This window comes from Heptranchias perlo, chromosome 2 (genome assembly GCF_035084215.1).
Source record: "Heptranchias perlo isolate sHepPer1 chromosome 2, sHepPer1.hap1, whole genome shotgun sequence".
Lineage (NCBI taxonomy): Eukaryota > Metazoa > Chordata > Chondrichthyes > Hexanchiformes > Hexanchidae > Heptranchias > Heptranchias perlo.
The window spans coordinates 92,701,587-92,721,395 of record NC_090326.1 but is presented as its reverse complement, the minus strand read 5'-3'; the positions used below and the strand labels follow the sequence as shown (position 1 = coordinate 92,721,395).

The 19,809-nt window shown below is 43.3% G+C and overlaps 1 protein-coding gene across 1 annotated transcript in view; it reads left to right on the top strand.

The window, feature by feature from the left end:
• The window catches only part of LOC137332264 (electrogenic aspartate/glutamate antiporter SLC25A13, mitochondrial), a 150,667-nt gene that overhangs the window by 21,247 nt on the left and 109,611 nt on the right, over positions 1–19,809 (top strand). Inside the window, exon 3 of the mRNA XM_067995972.1 lies at positions 3,896–4,038. Within this exon, the coding sequence (XP_067852073.1) occupies positions 3,896–4,038 (143 nt within the window). The remainder of the gene's footprint in view (positions 1–3,895; positions 4,039–19,809) is intronic.

Genomic DNA, 19,809 nt, shown 5'->3' with positions numbered 1-19,809 from the left:
AAGCCCATGAAAAGTCCATGGGCAAGTCCAAGACTAATGAGTGGCTGGCGCCATTCATTCGGCACTCAGTGCAAAATCCGGCCCGATATAATTATAATAGTGGGTTTATCTTCCTAGATATCGTAGTATATAGTGTGCATTTGTGTCCTCAGATAAACTGGATAATAATGCATTTTGAACATAAATAGGAGCAGGAATAGGCCATCGGACCCCTCGAGCCTGCTCTGCCATTCAACAAGATCGTGGCTGATCTTCTACCTCAATGCCATTTTCCCGCACCATCCCCATATCCCTTGATGCCTTTAATAACTAGGAATCTATCTATCTCTGTTTTGAATGTTCTCAAGGACTGAGCCTCCACAGCCCTCTGGGGTAGAGAATTCCAAAGATTCACCACCCTCTGAGTGAAGAAATTTCTCCTCATCTCAGTCCTAAATGGCCCATTCCTTATTCTGAGACTGTGACCCCTGGTTCTAGACACTCCAGCCAGGAGAAACATACTCATTGCATCTACCCTGTTTAGCCCTGTAAGAATTTTGTATGTTTCAATGAGATCACCTCTCATTCTTCTAAACTCTAGAGAATACAGGCCCAGTCTACTTAATCTCTCCTCTACGACAATCCCACCATCCCAGGAATCATTCTGGTGAACATTTGTTGCACTGCCTCTATGGCAAGTATATCCTGAAGTAAGGAGACCAAAATTGTACACAATACTCCAGGTGCAGTCTCACCAAGACCCTATATAGTTGCAGTGAGACACCTTTACTCCTGGACTTAAATCCTCTTTTAATACAGGCCAACATACCATTTGCCTTCCTAATTGCTTGCTGCACATGCATTTTAGCTTTCAGTGATTCATGTACAAGGACACCCAGGTCCCTTTGAACATCAACATTTCCCAGTCTCTCACCATTTAAAAAATACTCTGCATTTCTGTTTTTCCTTCCAAAACATTCACATTTTTCCACATTATATTCCATCTGCCATGTTCTTGCCCACTCACTTAGAATGTCTATATCCCCTTGAAGCCTCTTTGCATCCTCCTCACAACTCAGACTCCCACCTAGTTTTGTCATCAGCAAACTTGGAAATATTACATTTAGTCCCCTCATCCAAATCATTGATATAGATTGTGAATAGCTGGGGCCCAATCACCGATCCCTGCGGTACCCCACTAGTCACAGTCTGCCAACCTGAAAAAGACCTGTTTATTCCTACTCTCTGTTTTCTGTCTGTTAACCAATTTTCAATCCATGCCAGTATATTACCCTCAATTCCATGTGCTCTAACCTTGTTCACCAACCTCCTGTGTGGGACCATATCGAAAGCCTTCTGAAAATCCAAATACACCACAGCCACTGGTTCCCCTTATCTAGTCTACTAGTTACATTCTCAAAGAACTCCAATAGGTTTGTCAAACATGATTTCCCTTTCATAAATCCATGTTGACTCTGCCAAATCCTATTATTATTTTCTAAGTGTGCCGTTATCACATCCTTTATAATAGATTCTAGCATTTTCCCTGCTTAATGATATCAGGCTAATAGATCTGTAATTCCCTGTTTTCTTTCTCCCTCCTTTCTTAAATAGCGGGGTTACATTTGCTACCCTCCAATCTGCAGGAACCATTCCAGAATCTATAGAATTTTGGAAGATGAGTTGAGATCAACAACAAATCCAATCTGCTTAGTTTTTTTTAAAGGAGACCCAGAGTTCAAACGATTACTGAGTGCCATTGCCCTACATTCACACAAATAATGGTAATTTCTTACACGTATAATCAGTATTAATATTTATGATGCACTAATCCTCAAAATTGAGATAATGAACAATTTTTGAAAACTAGATGGAATAGAATAAAATTGCTTCCAACTTTTTGAACATTTGGTTTAATCTTTTATTTTTAATTTATTCAATGATGCTATACACAATGCACCCTTTCAGTATTGACAGGTCTCTCAATACTTTCCTGTATCGACAGGGCATTAAGACCCAATTAAAACCATTGTGAATAAGTGTCCTATATTGTCCAGGTAAGCCTGATTTAAGTGGGTTATAAAAACCAGAGAAAGCCAAAGAACACATTTTGGAAACAGGACCTTCACATCATGCATAGCACAAGTGAAAGGGCTCTACTAAAATTATAGGCCTTATAATTTTATTAAAATCCTTTCACTTGCACAGTGGATGCTGGGATAGCTGTGCTTCCAAACATCATTTGATTTTCTCTGACTGCAGTACGAAAGAAAGTTTAAAAAAAAACTGCTGATTAAATATTATTACTGACAAATCAATAGTCAAAAGACTTTGAAAAGAGAGGCATGGTACATAAAAATTGCAATTATACTACATCTATTGGTGTCGCATCAGTTCAATTTTCAGATACCGTGATAGAAAACCAGGTTTTCATTGAGCTCTTGGGTTGCTATTGAAAATAGAAATTTGCAAAAATCTTAGTGTAATGGAACATACTTCCTACTCAAAAGACAAAATGTCATAACTAAGGAGAAAGAAAACGTATTTTTCTGCACAGCTTTTGCACTTAATTTTAGATGTTCATCAATTCTTCATTTTTAAAAAGTTTTTGCTGGTTTTAATTTTTTTTTCAGTTTTTGTTCATTTTAACTTTGATTTGGTTTCTAAGGGCTGAAAATACACAAGTGTGAGATTCTGATGTAAGTGCCAGGATCTGCCAAACAGGAACGATTGCCACCTCCTCTGCCAGAGTATGCAAAGTTGGGGGAGCTTCACAATTTAAAATTCCTGGTGGCAGGAGGGATGCAAATTGATGGCTCTTGGCTTGGACCCCAGGTGGTCTTCATGTCCAGCGGCTGACTGGCATGCCTCTTTTCATCTGGCACATCAGCTGGCCAGTAGATCCCAGTTCAGGGCCAAAAAACCTCTGACCTGTGAGTCTCCAACCTCCACCACACCGTCTCTGACCTGGCGGAACATATTTGGAATGGACAGAAGTTGTGCTGCAAACAAGGCCCCTTGGAAATTTGGATCCTGATGTATCTGGGTTCTGGCCTATTCTGGGAGCCTGTTGCTGTATTTCTACCCAACTTATAGCATGACTGTGCTGGAATGGTCATGTAAATTTGGGGCCCATATTTTTAAATCAAGTATTTTCATATTGTTACTGTTTCACTGAGAATTGGTACTGAGGACTTATCAAAATTAATTTACATAGATGGATGTACAAACTTACCAGGATTGCCAGCCCTCCCAAGTTGTCCTGGAGTCTCCAGGAATTAAAGATTAATCTCCTGGACACTGTTCTGTGCAACCCAGGAGAAAAATCAAAGGAGCACTACAACAAATTGTGTGATTTTTTAAAAAATTATTTTCTTTGAACACTTTCGTTTATTAGTTATAAAATTATTGAAGGTAGGAAGAAAGGCTGTTTGACAGTCTAGAATCATCCAATCGGATAACGAAGAATAAGTTTGCTTTCCAGTTGGCGTGGAGAGGCAGTGCACTGCGAGGATGGATGTGTTGGAGGTGAGAGGTGATGAAACCTCCCTGAATATGTCCAACCAGAATTGGGAACCCTAGTACATACCCAAGTGTGTGGGTGTTCCTCAGGACTTCCCCATGAATTTATTGTCTAACAGTAGTTTCTCAGTGGAGAAATTGTTTTGAGGAAAGTGGCAGCTTTGTGCAATGCTATTAATTTAAATAGATTTTGTTTGTGGACTATTTTAATTCAGAAATACTTGTATTTGGTCCTTATTAATTCACTATTGTGAAAAATGTGTAAGGTTTCATATCTTAAAAACAGTGCCATGAAATTTTAGTAATGAGGATGTTTTTGAGAGTTACTTGAGGCCCTTTGCCCTGCACTATGTATTGTCATGCACACTGATGAAATGATACTTGTACATTTCAGTATGCAACTGTTGAGCAGAATGGAGAGCGCTACATGTCCCCTGAAGACTTTGTCAGAAGATTTTTGAATTTGCGTAATGGAATGGAAACTAATACCGAGACAGTGAAGTTGCTTGCAGGTGCATTGAATCAATCAAAAACTGGGTAAGCTTATTGCTACTGGCAAATACTCAACACAGTATTCCATTTCATATGTATTGATAAGTTCCCAATCTTGCAGACCTTTTGTGAAAAGAACCATAGAAATTTGCAGCACAGAACGAGGTCATTCGGCCGATCATGCTCTTCGCTAGAGCACACTAAAACTATTCTCATTGCCTGGTCCCTCCCCATAGTCTTGTACCTTCCTCTGCTTCAAATATTCATTCAATTTTCCCTTAAAAGATGCCATTGTCTCTGCTACATCCACTCTCTGTGACAATGCATTTCATACTCCCTTTGTGTAAAGAACTTTCTCTTAACCTCACTCTTGGTGACAATTTTAAATTAATGACCTCTTGTCACTGACTCCCCAACCAGGAGAAATAGTTTTTCCCTATTCCTTCTATCAAAAATCCATCATAATTTTAAAAACCCCATGTTAAATCTCCCCTTGGCCTTCTCTAATCTAGCAGAAATAGTCCCAGTACCTCCAGTCTCTTCGCATAACTATAGTTTCCCATCATTCTGGTGAATTTACTCTGTACACTCTCTATGGCCTTCATGTCCTTTCTGTAATGGAGCAACAAAAGCTGTGCACAGTACTCTAACTGTGGCCTAACCAATGTTTCATACAAATTTATCATTGTTCTTGTATACTATGCCCCTATTTATAAAATTGATAATTTTTTTGGCCTTTTATATGGATTTATTTACCTGCACTTGCACTTTCAAGGAACTATGTATTTGAATCCCTAGATCTTCTTGTTCAATGTCTTTCCATTGAGTGTATACTCCCATTCCTTGTTTTTTCTCCTAAAATATAATACCTTACACTTATTCATTCTAAATTGCCTCAGCCACCTGTATGCCCATTCTGCTAATTTGTCTGTTGGCTTGATATCTTTTACAGTCCTTCTCACTGTTTTTGTGTTGTCAGCAAATTTCAAGATTATGCTCCCAGTGCCCAAGTGCAAGTCATCTATATATACTGATAACAAATGTGTACCTAGTACTGACTCCCGAGGAATACCATTTCCAACCCAAGCAACGTTCATTTACTCTAACTCTTTTGTTTCTTGTCCATCAACCAACTTTCTGGTTTATGCTGCTACATTTTCTTATTTCATGTGCCTGAATTTTTCTAATGAGCCTCTGTGTGATATCTTTTCAAACACCGTATGAAAATTGATGCACGCTATATCTAATGCATGCCTTTAAAACCCAACAGGAAAAGTGGTCCAACCATGGCTAACGAGAAATTAAAGATAGTATTAAATCAAAGGAAGAGGCATATAAAGTTGCCAGTAAAAGCAGTTAGCCTGAGGATTGGGAGCATTTTAGAATTCAGCAAAGGAGGACCAAGAAATTGATAAAGAACGGGAAAATAGAATATGAGAATAAACTAGTGAGAAACATAAAAACGAACTGTAAAAGCTTCTATAGGTGCGAAAAAGGAAAAGACTGGCGAAGGCAAATGTGGGTCCCTTACAGACAGAGACGGGAGAATTTATAATGGGGATTAAGAAATGGCAGAGAAATTAAACATATGTTTGTGTCTATCTTCACGGAAGAAGACAAAAAAACGTCCCAGAAATACTAGAGAACCACGGGTCTGGCGAGAATGAGGAACTGAAGGAAATTAGTACTAGTAAAAAAAAATAATACTAGAGAAATTAATGGGACTGAGTCAATAAATCCCAAGGACTTGATGATCTACATCCCAGGGTTTTGAAAGAGGTGGCTATAGAGATAGTGGATGTATTGGTTGTCGTCTTCCAAAATTCTATAGATTCTGGAATGGTTCCTGCAGATTTGAAGGTAGCAAAAGTAACCCCACTATTTAAGAAAGGAGGGAGAGAGAAAACATGGAACTTAGACCTGTTAGCCTGACATCAGTAGTAGGAAAAGTGCTAGAATCTATTATAAAGGATGTGATAACAGGACACTTAGAAAATAATAATAGGATTTGGCAGAATAAACATGGATTTATGAAAGGGAAATCATGTTTGACAAACCTATTGGAGTTCTTTGAGGATGTAACTAGTAGAATAGATAAGGGGGAACCAGTGGATGTGGTATATTTGGATTTTCAGAAGGCTGTCAATAAGGTCCCACACAGGAGGTTGGTGAACAAAGTTAGAACACATGGAATTAGGGGTAATATACTGGCATGGATTGAGAATTGGTTAACAGACAGAAAAGAGAGTAGGAATAAACAGGTCTTTTTCAGGACTGTGACTAGTGGGATACTGCAGGGATCAGTGCTTGGGCCCCAGTTATTCACAATCTATATCAGTGATTTGGATGAGGGGACCAAATGTAATATTTCCAAGTTTGCTGATGACACAAAACTAGGTGGGAATGTGAGTTGTGGGGAGGATGCAAAGAGGCTTCAAGGAGATATAGACAGGCTAAGTGAGTGGGCAAGAACATGGCAGATGGAATATAATGTGGAAAAATGTGAAGTTATCCACTTTGGTAGGAAAAACAGAAATGCAGAGTGTTTTTTAAGTGGTAAGAGATTGGGAAATGTTGATGTTCAAAAGGACCTGGGTGTCCTTGTACATGAATCACTGAAAGCTAACATGCAGGTGCAGCAAGCAATTAGCAAGGCAAATGGTATGTTGACCTTTATTAAGAGGATTTGAGTCCAGGAGTAAAGATGTCTCACTGCAATTATATAGGGCCTTGGTGAGACCGCATCTGGAGTGTTGTGTACAACTTTGGTCGTCTTACCTAAGAGAGGATATACTTGCTATAGAGGGAGTGCAATGAAGGTTCACCAGACTGATTCCTGGGATGGTGAGGTTGTGGTATGAGGAGAAATTGAATAGACTAGTAATCTCTAGAGTTTAGAAGAATGAGAGGTGACCTCATTGAAACATACAAAATTCTTACAGGGCTCGACAGGGTAGATGCAAGGAGGATGTTTCCCCTGACTGGGGAATCCACAACCGGGCTTCTCAGTCTCAGAATACAGGGTAGGTCATTTAGGACTGAGATGAGGAGAAATTTCTTCACTGAGGGTGGTGAATCTTTGGAATTCTCTACCCCAGAGGGCTGTGGAGGCCCAGTCATTGAGTACATTCAAAACAGAGATCGATAGATTTCTAGTTATTAAAGGCATCAAGGGATATGGGGATGGTGCGGGAAAATGGCGTTGAGGTAGAAGATCAGCCATGATCTTGCTGAGTGGCAGAGCAGGCTCAAGGGGCTGAATGGCCTACTCCTGCTCGTATTTCTCATGTTCTTATTCCCCATCAGTCAACTCTTCAAAAAAAAAACATTTAATAAACACTGCTTGCCTTTAACAAATCTTTCCTGGCTGTCCCTGATAAACCCATGCATTTCTAAATGCTCATGAATATTATCTTAAATTATGGATTATAAGAGTTTGCCCACAATTTATGTTAGACTAACTAGTCTATAGTTACCGTTTTATCCTTTTCTCCCTTTTTTTAAACAAAGGCTACTCTTCGAATATTTAATTTTAATACTTTACACTTTCAAAAGTTTGGTGTGTGAACGTTGCCAGTTTTCTAGTGACATCTGAACAGTTGATTGAAGAATATTTAGCCAAAGAAACAGGGCAAAGCATAAGATCATATCTGCTTGCTTTGAGGTAGTTTTTGAAATGTTCTGAGGGTAACAATACAGAGGAAACTATTTTAAAGAATAAAATGTAGTTATGTCTTCAAATGTTTAGCACTGTCATTGATACTGACACTCTTGTCCTTGGTTCTGTAGCCATCTGGGCTTGATGTTAATCAGTGTTTGGCATAACTGTGGATGTGTCTCTGCTCCTCTTCAGTCCTTTATCACAGTTGAAAGGAGCTTTTGGACTTAGTCATTCAGCCATTTCAGCACACCAACTTATTGCTTCCCAACAACAACAACTTGCATTTATATAGCGTCTTTCACGTAATAAAAAGTCCCAAGGCACTTCACAGGAGCGTCATAAGAACATAAGAACATAAGAACATAAGAAATAGGAGCAGGAGTAGGCCAATCGGCCCCTCGAGCCTGCTCCGCCATTCAATAAGATCATGGCTGATCTGATCCTAACCTCAAATCTAAATTCATGTCCAATTTCCTGCCCGCTCCCCGTAACCCCTAATTCCCTTTACTTCTAGGAAACTTATCAGACACAATTTGGCTTCGAACCACATAAGGAGATATTAGGGCAGGTGGCTAAAAGCTTGGTTAAAGAAGTAGGTTTTAAGGAACGACTTAAAGGAGGAGAGAGAGGTGGAGAGGTTTAGGAAGGAAATTCCAGAGCTTAGAGCCTAGGCAGCTGAAGGCACGGCTGCCAGTGGTGGAGCGAAGAAAATCGGGGATGCACAAGAGGCAAGAATTGGAGGAGCGCAGGGATTTTGGAGGGTTCTAGTGCTGGAAGAGGTTACAGAGATAGGGAGGGACGAGACCATGGAGGGATTTGAATACAAGGATGAGAATTTTAAAAATTCAGTAAAAGTGCTTCTCAAATGGGGATATCTGTTTGTGGGTTACTAGAATTTGAACTATTTTCTCAAATCTGATGCTTTTGGCAATTCCAGCAAATAAAATTGATACGAAGCCAGAAGGATAAGTGACTTGCAATTCAATAGCTCTTCTCGTGTTCGGGAAGATGTCTGAGTGCTTACATTAAGCAGCAAAACAGTGGAGGAATGAAGAAAAACTGACAGAATTTGAATGGGGGGGAGCGAAAATACGGTTGATTCTGAAAATAGGCAGAAATGTGGCAAGACGGAGTGAACTGTGGATGGAGTTCCAGAGGACAGGAGCACAGTGCTTCAATGAGCAGCCACCAATGGTGAAGCGGAAGGAATGGGGACGAAGAGCTGCCAGTGTCAGGGTAGCGGAAAGTGTGCAAGCATGTAAATCTGGAGGAAAGTGCTAAGGTAGGGTGGGCTGAGGCCATGATCTGAAAGCAAGAGTGAGAATTTTGAAATCAACTTGTTGGGGCACAGCCCCTAGAGTTTGGGGACGACTACACAATGGGAATGTGGGAAATTGTGAGAGTGAGAACGTTGCCTGAAGTGTTTTGAATGATTTGTAACTTGTGGAGGATTGAGGTTAAGGAGGGAGCTGGAAGAGCATTGGAGAAGGAAGTTGAGCCTTGTGATGGGGAGGTAGTAATTGGGTGGAAGTGAGCAATGTTGCTGAGTAATGGAATGTATGTGGGGGAGGAAGTTGAACTTGGAACTGAGCAGTAAACCTCAGGCAGAGTCAGAAGTGGGTGGCTTTAGTTTTGCGACAGTATGCTGGAGGAAATTTTGACCTTTCTAAGTTTGTGTTGGACAGGCAATCAGAGTGTAGCAACAGTCTTTGGATGAGTGAAGGTGGTAGAGGTAAAACTGGGGTCTCGTCAATGTATATGTGGAAATTGACCCAGTGCTTCTGGGTGATACTGGCCAAGGACCATGTAAATTATGAAGTGGAGGGGGGCAAGGTTCAAGCTGAAGTTGGAGGTGAATGTGTGGTATGAGGAGGAGAAGCTATTGAAGATGATTTAATGTCTGCTTAATGTATGATTGGAACCAAGTGCCATGGTTGTGGACTGCAGGGGTGGGATGTTGGGTGTCAAAAGCAACGAAGTAGAAGAAGGTGAGGACTAACCGTGCATCACAGTCACATGGGATGCCATTAGTCACTTTGACCAGTGCAGTCTCGGTGCTGTTGGTGGGGCAGAAGACAGGTTGGAGCATAGTTGCAAGGCAACAGTGCATTTCAGGGCTTTGGAAAGGTTGTAAATAAGGTGCCAGTTGGAGAAAATGGAGGAGTAGAAGATGAGAGAGTTGATCTCTACAAAAACTGATTGATACAGGTTAACTAATGTGACAGGGCAGGTTCTTTTGGATTTTCATGACCAGAAGTATTATGGCCTCTTACTTTTGCACTTAAAGCACAAGCTTCTGTACTCACTGGCATCTTGTGAATTACCAGACGATATATGCATCTCATGTATAGCACTCATTTCGATGTTTGGACACTGATGTCAGCAATACTGGTTTCCTTCATTTAGCATTCTGGGACGCTGTCTGTCCCCCCCCCCCCCCCCCCCTTGTCCATGCTATATGTGGTTGGACTATAAAAGTGATCTGAGTAACCTGTACTGATCGACAACTGAGTTGACATTATGGGCATGATTTTGACTCCGAGCCGGGAAGGGGGTGGGGATGGTGTCAAATTGCAGACAGGAAACCCGGAAGAACAGTGATTTTTTTTTTCTTATTCTTTCATGGGATGTGGACGTCGCTGGCGAGGCCAGCATTTAATGCCCATTCCTAATTGCCCTTGAGAAGGTGGTGGTGAGCCGCCGCCTTGAACCGCTGCAGTCCGTGTGGTGAAGGTTCTCCCGCAGTGCTGTTAGGTAGGGAGTTCCAGGATTTGACCCAGTGACGATGAAGGAACAGCGATGTATTTCCAAGTCGGGATGGTGTGTGACTTGGAGAGGAACGTGCAGGTGGTGTAGTTCCCAAGTGCCTGTTGCCCTTGTCCTTCTAGGTGGTAGAGGTCGTGGGTTTGGGAGGTGCTGTCGAAGAAGCCTTGGCGAGTTGCTGCAGTGCATCTGTGGATGGTACACACTGCAGACACAGTGTGCCAGTGGTGAAGGGAGTGAATGTTTAGGGTGGTGGATGGGGTACCAATCAAGCGGGCTGCTTTGTCCTGGATGGTGTCGAGCTTCTTGAGTGTTGTTAGAGCTGCACTTATCCAGGCAAGTGGAGAGTATTCCATCACACTCCTGACTTGTGCCTTGTAGATGGTGGAAAGGCTTTGGGGTGTCAGGAGGTGAGTCACTCGCCGCAGAATGCCCAGCCTCTGACCTGCTCTTGTGGCCACAGTATTTATGTGGCTGGACCAGTTAAGTTTCTGGTCAATGGTGACCCCAGGGAGAGCAGCCAGGGAGAGGACATGAAAAGGTAAGTCTTTGATTGTATGGATTGGGTGGGGGGGGGGGGAGCATGGGTGGGTACTGATGGACATGGGTGGGCACGGGGCACTGATGGGCATGGGGGGAGGGATCGGGGGTCAGTCACTGGGTGGGGTGGGTGTCTGGTTCGGGGGTTTTCGCGGGAGTCTGCGATCATTGGGGAGGAGGGGGTCGGAGATCGTTGGCATGGGGGGTTCAGAGATCAGAGGCTGGGGTCCGCGATGGTAGGGGGATCGCTGCAGGTAGGGCTTGTTGGGCCTGGAGGAAGCACTCCTGCTCCTCCGGACCTACAAGCTATGCCAGAAAGGCACTTACCTGCAGTTTTGGGCCGCCTTGCCTACTCTCACGTGGCCCCTGAGGTTGAAATTGCAAAATCTGTAAAAATGGAGGCCCGCAGCCTCCTTGAAAGGTTTTAGTTACCAACCCACTTCCTGGGAGCGGGTTGGTTGCCTGCTCCTCGTCCCACCCTGGTGAAAACTGGAAATCAGTCTGAAATAGTTGCGATTTTCAATGCCCCTCCTGCACCCAACCCACCCGATTTTCAATGTTAAAATTGTGCCCTTTATCTTTGATTACTAGCTGACATGAATTATATTTAAATACTTCAAGCCAAGGCCTAGAGTCTGTTAAAACACTGAGACAATTGAGTGCATCATACATCACGAGTTCCATATAATCTGATTTTGAAATTTGAATTTGAACTTCATTTTCCAAAGAGCTTGCCAGTTACTGCCTGGATAATTTTGTGATTTTATTAATACTTAATTTACTTTGTGGCTTATTCAACATATGTGAAAATTAAACTTCACAGCAGAATTAAACCCCCTCCCCCAAAATTAGTAGAATCATTACTTTATGTAGACAGAATGTCTTGTCCCATCCCCCGCCCTGTGCAATTGAGCCTCTCTGATCAAGACTGAATAAATTGGATCAACCCTTAAACAATCATTGCTTTCAGTATAGCAATCATCCCAATCAACATGAAGTACCAATCAACATGAAGTACCAGTATACAATTTCTAAAGTTTACAACAGTTCTGAATTGGTAACTTTTTATTCTTCCAATTGTTGTTTAAGGTTTTACAATGGAATCCACTTGTAGTAATCACTGCTTGTAGTGATCATGCTGATATAAGGATCAAATCCTAGTTGTCTAATCAATTTGATTAAACCTGCATTTTTTTCATCGTTTGTGCTGATAAGTTTGGGACGGTCTTCCCAAAAAGGTAGGAAGAAGGGAAAGAAGATGGTGATCAACCCAAAACTGACGCTGTGAGCAGAATTGAGAGCAAGCACTGTTGTTAAAAATGGAAATTAACTTTATTATTCTTTTAACATTGTTTAAACAGTCATTCAGTGCTCTTTATTTAAATGTGGACCTGGGTATGTGAGGTAAGCATGGCCCACACCATAAAGTGGGAGCAGGGAGAGCAGTGGGAGGGGAACTGGGGGTGTGAGGCGAGCGGGAACGGGGAGCGGACCTGGGTGTGTGAGGAGAATGGGAGCAGGGAGAGCAGTGGGAGGGAAACTGGGGGTTTGAGGCAAGCGCGGCAAAATCAAAAAAAAGTCAAAAAGTACTGGCACAGAGGAGCGCCGAGGGAAGTCAGTGATTATTTAGTTTATTGGTAAGTGTCTTTTATTGGTCATTGTGTTTAGTGGTTGGTAATGTTTTTATTGTGTTCGTTAAATAGCCTTAAAGCTAAACAAATGGTTAAAAAGCGTGGGAACTGCAGCAATTAAACAAATCCAGGGAAAAATCTCAAAAGGTGACGTCATAGTCAGCACAGAGGGGGGAGCGGTGGAATCTGAGGAAATTAAACTAAGCCTTTAATTTACTACACACGCTATATTTTTAAATATAAACTATAAATAAATAATTAAATATTCAGAATATTAATTACTAATTGATTTAAAATCAAGCTAAAATCCACCCACTAAACATAATTTAGACCGTAAGCGCTTCTACTAGTTCTAGAATTAAATTAATATTAAATAATGGCTTTGCAGGCTGTGTGTTGGGACTGCGGTACGTGGGAGTCTGTGGACACAGAGACTGTCCTGTATTGCCGCGACTGCAGGAAGTGTCTCTGCCTTGAGTCACTTCTGCTCAGTGACCTTGAGCTGAAGTGCGAATTAGAGACACTCCGACACCTAAGTCAGCAGGGTAAGGGGATCCAAGAGGAGGTAGCGAAGGAGGTCCTGAAGACACTGGTCCTATCCAACATAAGAACATATGAAATAGGACCAGGAGTAGGTCATAAGGCCCCTCGAGCCTGTTCCTCCATTCAATAAGATCGTGGCTGATCTTCTACCACAACTCCACTTTCCCGCCCTATCCCCATATCCCTTGATTCCCTTAGTGTCCAGATATCCATCAATCTCAGTCTTGAATATACTCAATGACTGAGCATCCACAGCCCTCTCAGGTAGAGCATCCCAAAGATTCTCAACCCTCTGAGTGAATCTTTCCTCATCTCGATCTTAAATGGCCGCCACCTTGAGACTATGACCCCTAGTTCTAGACTCTCCAGCCGGGGGAAACAGCCTGTCAAGCCCTCTAAGAATCTTATACGTTTCAATGAGATCACCTCTCATTCTTCTAAACTCCAGAGAATATAGGCCCATTCTATTCAATCTCTCCTCATACGAAAACCCCCTCATCCCAGGAATAAATTTAGTGAGCCTTCGTTGCATCCCCTCTAAGGCAAGTATATCCTTCCTAAGGTAAGGAGACCAAAACTGTACACAGTACTCCAGGTGTGGTCTCACAAGAGCCCTGTATAATTGCAGCAAGACCTCCTTATTCTTGTACTCCAACCCCCTTGCAATAAAGGCTAACATACCATTTGCCTTCCTAAGTGCTTGCTGTACCTGCATAGGTACAATGTACTTGCTATCTGTGACGATAAGGATGCAGGTTGCGGGGTGGACAGCCAGAATGCTAAGCATGGCACACTGCAGCAGGAGGCAGTTCGGGGGGGGGGGGGGGGGGGAGGTGGTGGAAGAGCAGAACAGAAAGGTTGTAGCCATAGCGGATTCGATAATTAGGAGCATTATTGGCGTCCTCTGTAGTCGCGACAGAGTCCAGGAGGGTGTGTTGCCTACCTGGTGCAAGGGTAAAGGATATCTCGGAGCATCTGGAGAGGAACTTGGAAAGATCCAGTTGTCGTGGTCCGTGTTGGGACCAATGACATAGGGAAGAAAAGGAAGGAGATCCTGCTAAGAGAATATCAGGAATTAGAAACTAAACTTAAAAAAAAAACAGGACCTCACAGATGGTAATCTTGGAATTGCTACCTGAGCCACGTGCTAATATACAGAGATAAACAGATCAGGAAGGTGAATGCGTGGCTGAAAGAGTGATGTGGGAAGGAAGGGTTCCATTTCATGGGACACAGGCACCAGTATTGGGACAGGAAGGAGCTGTACTGCTGGGATGGGCTCCACCTGAACCAGAATGGGACCTGTGTCCTAACGGAAAGGATAAATAGGGTTGTCGATAGGACTTTAAACTAGTAAGACGGGGGGAGGGATCTGATGAGGATAACATAAGTTTGAAGATATAGGAAATGAGAGTAAAGGTCAGATCAAGGTAAGAAATAAGGGTAAACAGTCAGGCAACAAATACAGTTATAGAACATGAGTAAAAATGACTTAAAAATAAATTAAGTGGAACAGTTATTAAAAACAAATCAAATTGCCTGCACAGCATCCGAAACAAAATGGGGGAACCAGAGGCAGTAATTCATAGCAAGGAGCCAGATGTGGTAGGGATAACTGAAACATGATTATGTAAGGAACAGGACCGAACAAGAGGGTGTAGCTGTACTAATTAGAGACAACACAATGGGGGTACGGTAGCTTAGTGGTTATGTTACTAGACTAGTAATCCAGAGGCCAGAACTAATAATCTGGAGTCGTGAATTCAAATCCCGCCATGGCAGCTGGGGAATTTAAATTCAATTAATTAAATAAAATCTGGAATTTAAAAAAAAAACTAGTATCAGTAATGGTGGCCATGAAACTACCGGATTGTCATAAAAACCCATCTGGTTCACTAATGTCCTTTAGGGAAGGAAACCTGCCGTCCTTACCCGGTCTGGCCTAGACTCCAGACCCACAGTAATGTGGTTGATTCTTAATTGCCCTCTGAAATGGCCCAGCAAGCCACTCAGTTGTAAAATCTCGCTTAAAAAAAGTCAGAATAGGAATAAAACCAGATGGACCACCAGACACCGGACACGACAAAGGCAAACCAAGCCCAGTCGACCCTGCAAAGTCCTTCTCAAGAACATCTGGCGACTTGTGCCAAAATTGGGAGCGCTGTCCCACAGACTAGTCAAGCAACTGCTTGACATAGCCATACTCTCAGAATCATACCTTTCAGCCAACGTCCCAGACTCTTCCATCACCATCCCTGGGTATGTCCTGTCTCACCAGCAGGATGGACCCACCGGTGGTGGTCCGGTGATATACAGTCAGGAGGGAGTGGCCCTGGGAGTCCTCAATGTTGACTCGGGCACCCCATGAAATCTCATGGCATCAGGTCAAACATGGGCACGGAAACCTCCTGCTGATTACCACCTACTGTCCTCCCTCAGCTGATGAATCAGTCTTCCTCCATGTTGAGCACACTTGGAGGAAGCACTGAGGGTAGCAAGAGCACAGAATGTACTCTGGGTGGGGGACTTCAATGTCCATCACCGAGTGCCTCGGTAGCACCACTACTGGCCGAGCCCTAAAGGACATAGCTGCCAGACCGGGCCTGTGGCAGGTAGTGAGTGAACCAACTCGAGGGAAAAACCTACTTGACCTCGTCCTCACCAATCTACTTGTCGCAGATGCATCTGTCCACGACAGTATTGGTAGGAGTGACCACCACACAGCCCTTGGGGAGATGAAGTCCCGTCTTCGCACTGAGGACACCATCCATCGTGTTGTGCGGCATTATCACCGTGCTAAATGGGATAGATTCAGAACAGATCTAGCTGCTTAAAACTGGGCATCCATGAGGCGCTGTGGGCCATCAGCAGCAGCAGAATTGTATTCCAGCACAATCTGTATCCTCATGGCCCGGCATATTCCTCAATCTACCATTACCAACAAGCCAGGGGATCAACCCTGGTTCAATGAGGAGTGCAGAAGAGCGTGCCAGGAGCAGCACCAGGCGTATATAAAAATGACTCAAGACTACATGCGTGCTAAGCAGCAGAAGCAACATCTATAGACAGAGCTAAGCGATTCCACAACCAACGGATCAGATCAAAGCTCTGCAGTCCTGCCACATCCAGTCATGAATGGTGGAGGACAGTTAAACAACTAACAGGAGGAGGAGGCTCTGTAAACATCCCCATCCTCAATGATGGCGGAGTCCAGCACGTGAGTGCAAAAGACAAGGCTGAAGCGTTTGCAACCATCTTCAGCCAAAAGTGCTGAGTGGATGATCCATCTCGGCCTCCTCCCGATATCCCCACCATCACAGAAGCTGGTCTTCAGCCAATTTGATTCACTCCACGTGATACCAAGAAATGGCTGAGTGCACTGGGTACAACAAAGGCTATGGACCCCGACAACATCCCAGCTGTAGTGCTGAAGACTTCTGCTCCAGAACTAGCCGCGCCTCTAGCCAAACTGTTCCAGTACAGCTACAACACTGGCATCCATCTGACAATGTGGAAAATTGCCCAGATATGTCCTGTCCACAAAAAGCAGGACAAATCCAATCCAGCCAATTACCGCCCCATCAGTCTACTCTCAATCATCAGCAAAGTGATGGAAGGTGTCGTCGACAGTGCCATCAAGCGGCACTTACCAATAACCTGCTCGGTTTGGGTTCCGCCAGGACCACTCGGCTCCAGACCTCATTACAGCCTTGGTCCAAACATGGACAAAAGAGCTGAATTCCAGAGGTGAGGTGAGAGTGACTGCCCTTGACATCAAGGCAGCATTCGACCGAGTGTGGCACCAAGGAGCCCTAGTAAAATTGAAGTCAATGGGTTTCAGGGGGAAAACTCTCCAGTGGCTGGAGTCATACCTAGCACAAAGGAAGATGGTAGTGGTTGTTGGAGGCCAATCATCTCAGCCCCAGGACATTGCTGCAGGAGTTCCTAAGGGGAGTGTCCTAGGCCCAACCATCTTCAGCTGCTTCATCAATGACCTTCCCTCCATCATAAGGTCAGAAATGGGGATGTTCGCTGATGATTGCAGAGTGTTCAGCTCCATTCGCAACCCCTCAGATAATGAAGCAGTCCGTGCCCGTATGCAACATGACCTGGACAACATCCAGGCTTGGGCTGATAAGTGGCAAGTAACGTTCGCGCCAGACAAGTGGCAAGTAACGTTCGCGCCAGACAAGTGCCAAGCAATGACCATCTCCATCTAAGGAGTCGCACAACACCAGGTTATAGTCAAACAGCTTTATTTGAAATCACAAGCTTTCGGAGCTTTTCTCCTTCGTCAGGTGAAGTGTCAGTGTGGATCAGCCTGACAGTGGCCAGGGATGGCTTGGAATCGGTAGCTTGGGAATGGAGTCTGGCAGGGTCCAGAGATAATGGTTTCAGCCTCCCCAAGGTGTAATTGGAGGAAATTTTGGCTCATCAAGGACTGGATGTCGGACAAGCAGTCAGACAACACAGACAGTGAAGGGGCTGAGAGGGGTGGTGGTGAGGTAGAACTGGGTGTTGTCAGGTTTCCACACGTTTGCCGACGTCATGTCTTCGGATGATGTCACTGAGGGGCAGATGAGTAACAGGAGGGGGGGTAAGGATAGATCCTTGGGAGACTCCAGTGGTAACTGTACGGGGGTGGAAAGAGAACTACAAAGTAATTTTTGGCCCTATTTTTGTGTTTTATTTACCTCTCTCCTTGAGTTTCCTATATTACTTGTTCTCCAGCCTAGAGGACAGATAGCTGAAATACTCAAGCCTCTGTCAGTGGTGCTCTTGAGCTGGCCTCTGTAAAGTTTTCAAGAGTGAGTTCAGGTAACTCTTAACCTGAAGATTTGTCCCAATCTCAGATGGCTATGGCTTCATGTTTCCCTTGATAGCACACTTCCGATTGTATGTGTGGAATTGGGAATGAACCTGCAGCACAAAGATAAAAGGTAGACTTGGACACCTCAATGGCTCAGTACAAAAATGCACTGCTTGTGTGGTAGTAAGTATACACTATGAAAGTCCCAAAACCAAATCAGTGCTAAATTAGCATATCTTTTAGCTGGGTAATGGTGAGTGAGCTACAATGTGCCTCAGCGCTCCTGGGCTATGGAGGGGGAAAGAATCACCCAGGATTTCCACTTCTCACCGCTATTCAGTGACTCCTTCTAGAAGTGTGTGTATTGGTTGAGGACTGATTGGGCTTGGCTGAGATGTCTGTCATGATTGAACAGCTTGCTGCCATTCACTGTCTAGGATAGTAATATCCAATAGAAATTGCTGACTAGCCACAGGTGTGGCTATGACAACACCATTTTATCCACATGCACTAAAAGGAAGAGAGAGAACGTCTGGATTTGAAGTCTTTTCCGATGTTTCTCCATGAATGGAGGTGAGGCAATTTTTTTTTGTATTAATATTCTTTTTTATTTTATATATCTTTATATCTCTCTTTCTCTCTCCCTTTCCTTCCCCCCCCCCCCCAACCCAGGTTTTATTGCACCCTGTATTCTTGTTGGCACTTCTCTGTGCTGTCCCTGCTGGTCAGTCTCCTTTCAGCCACAAGAATGTGAATGTCCTGTCACTAGTCAGCTTTGTTCTGTGCCCAGTCTTCAAACTTTTAATCCTGCTGCTCTGTGGCCTGATATTTATATTTGCACTTTGGAGCGTTTGGCTACTTGTGCTAAATATACGGCAAATGACGCACATTGCAATCAGGAAAAGTAATTTAATTCACTCTCTTGCGTAATGTTATCAAACCCTGAAACAAAGTATGAGACAGGAGATTGTAGGATTCCAGAGAAGTCTCATATATTCTACTGGATGAGTTGCTGTCTTTTTGGGTTTCTATGGAGCCCCAGTACAGAGATAAATTACATTGATTCTGCAAATCCTTATTAATCCCAAAGAAAATGAGGTAAAATAGCTGATTTTCTGAGTGGAATGCATCGAAAATTCATCAGAGGAAATCCTCATTTTGAACTATAATATTTTATATTCTAATATCAGGAGCTATTGTGAAACAAGAATTTAAACTTTGATTTCCTCTGTGAATTTAATTGCATATATAGTTAAAATATAGTTTTAAAATTCAATAAATCAATGGAGCGTCTACTAATAGAATTCAACAGCAGACTAGCTGGGCTTTAATTTAATGCATGTCTAAATCCAGCCTCAATTCACGGAATTCAGCAACAAGGCAACTGGGAATAAATTTAATAAATGCATAGAATGCAGCTTGAATTCATTTAGCAAGTCTCAACCTGCACTCTACCTCTTCCAACGCCTCACTCCTGAATACATTATCACACAGATGCGCACTCCCGCCTCACATATACACTATCTGACCACTACCCATCTCCAAACTAGTCATTTTATCATTTTACCATATTACCCATTGACAACTAAATTCCCATTTACCCTCCCCCCCCCCCCCCCCCCCCCCGTTCCAAACTTCAATCCTGCTAAGCTTCCCTCTCCACTTCAACCCTCTCAACTACTCATTATGTCTATACTTACTATCCTTCCCCCTCATACTGAAGTTTCCCTCCATAATTGTTCACTTCTCCAACTCAATTCTTACTGCCCCACATCACTCACTTGAATTACTGACTATCCCAACTTTCAAGTACTCCTCACCCATTCAGCTACTCTCTCTACCCCATCTCAATTCTTTACCTCCGCTTC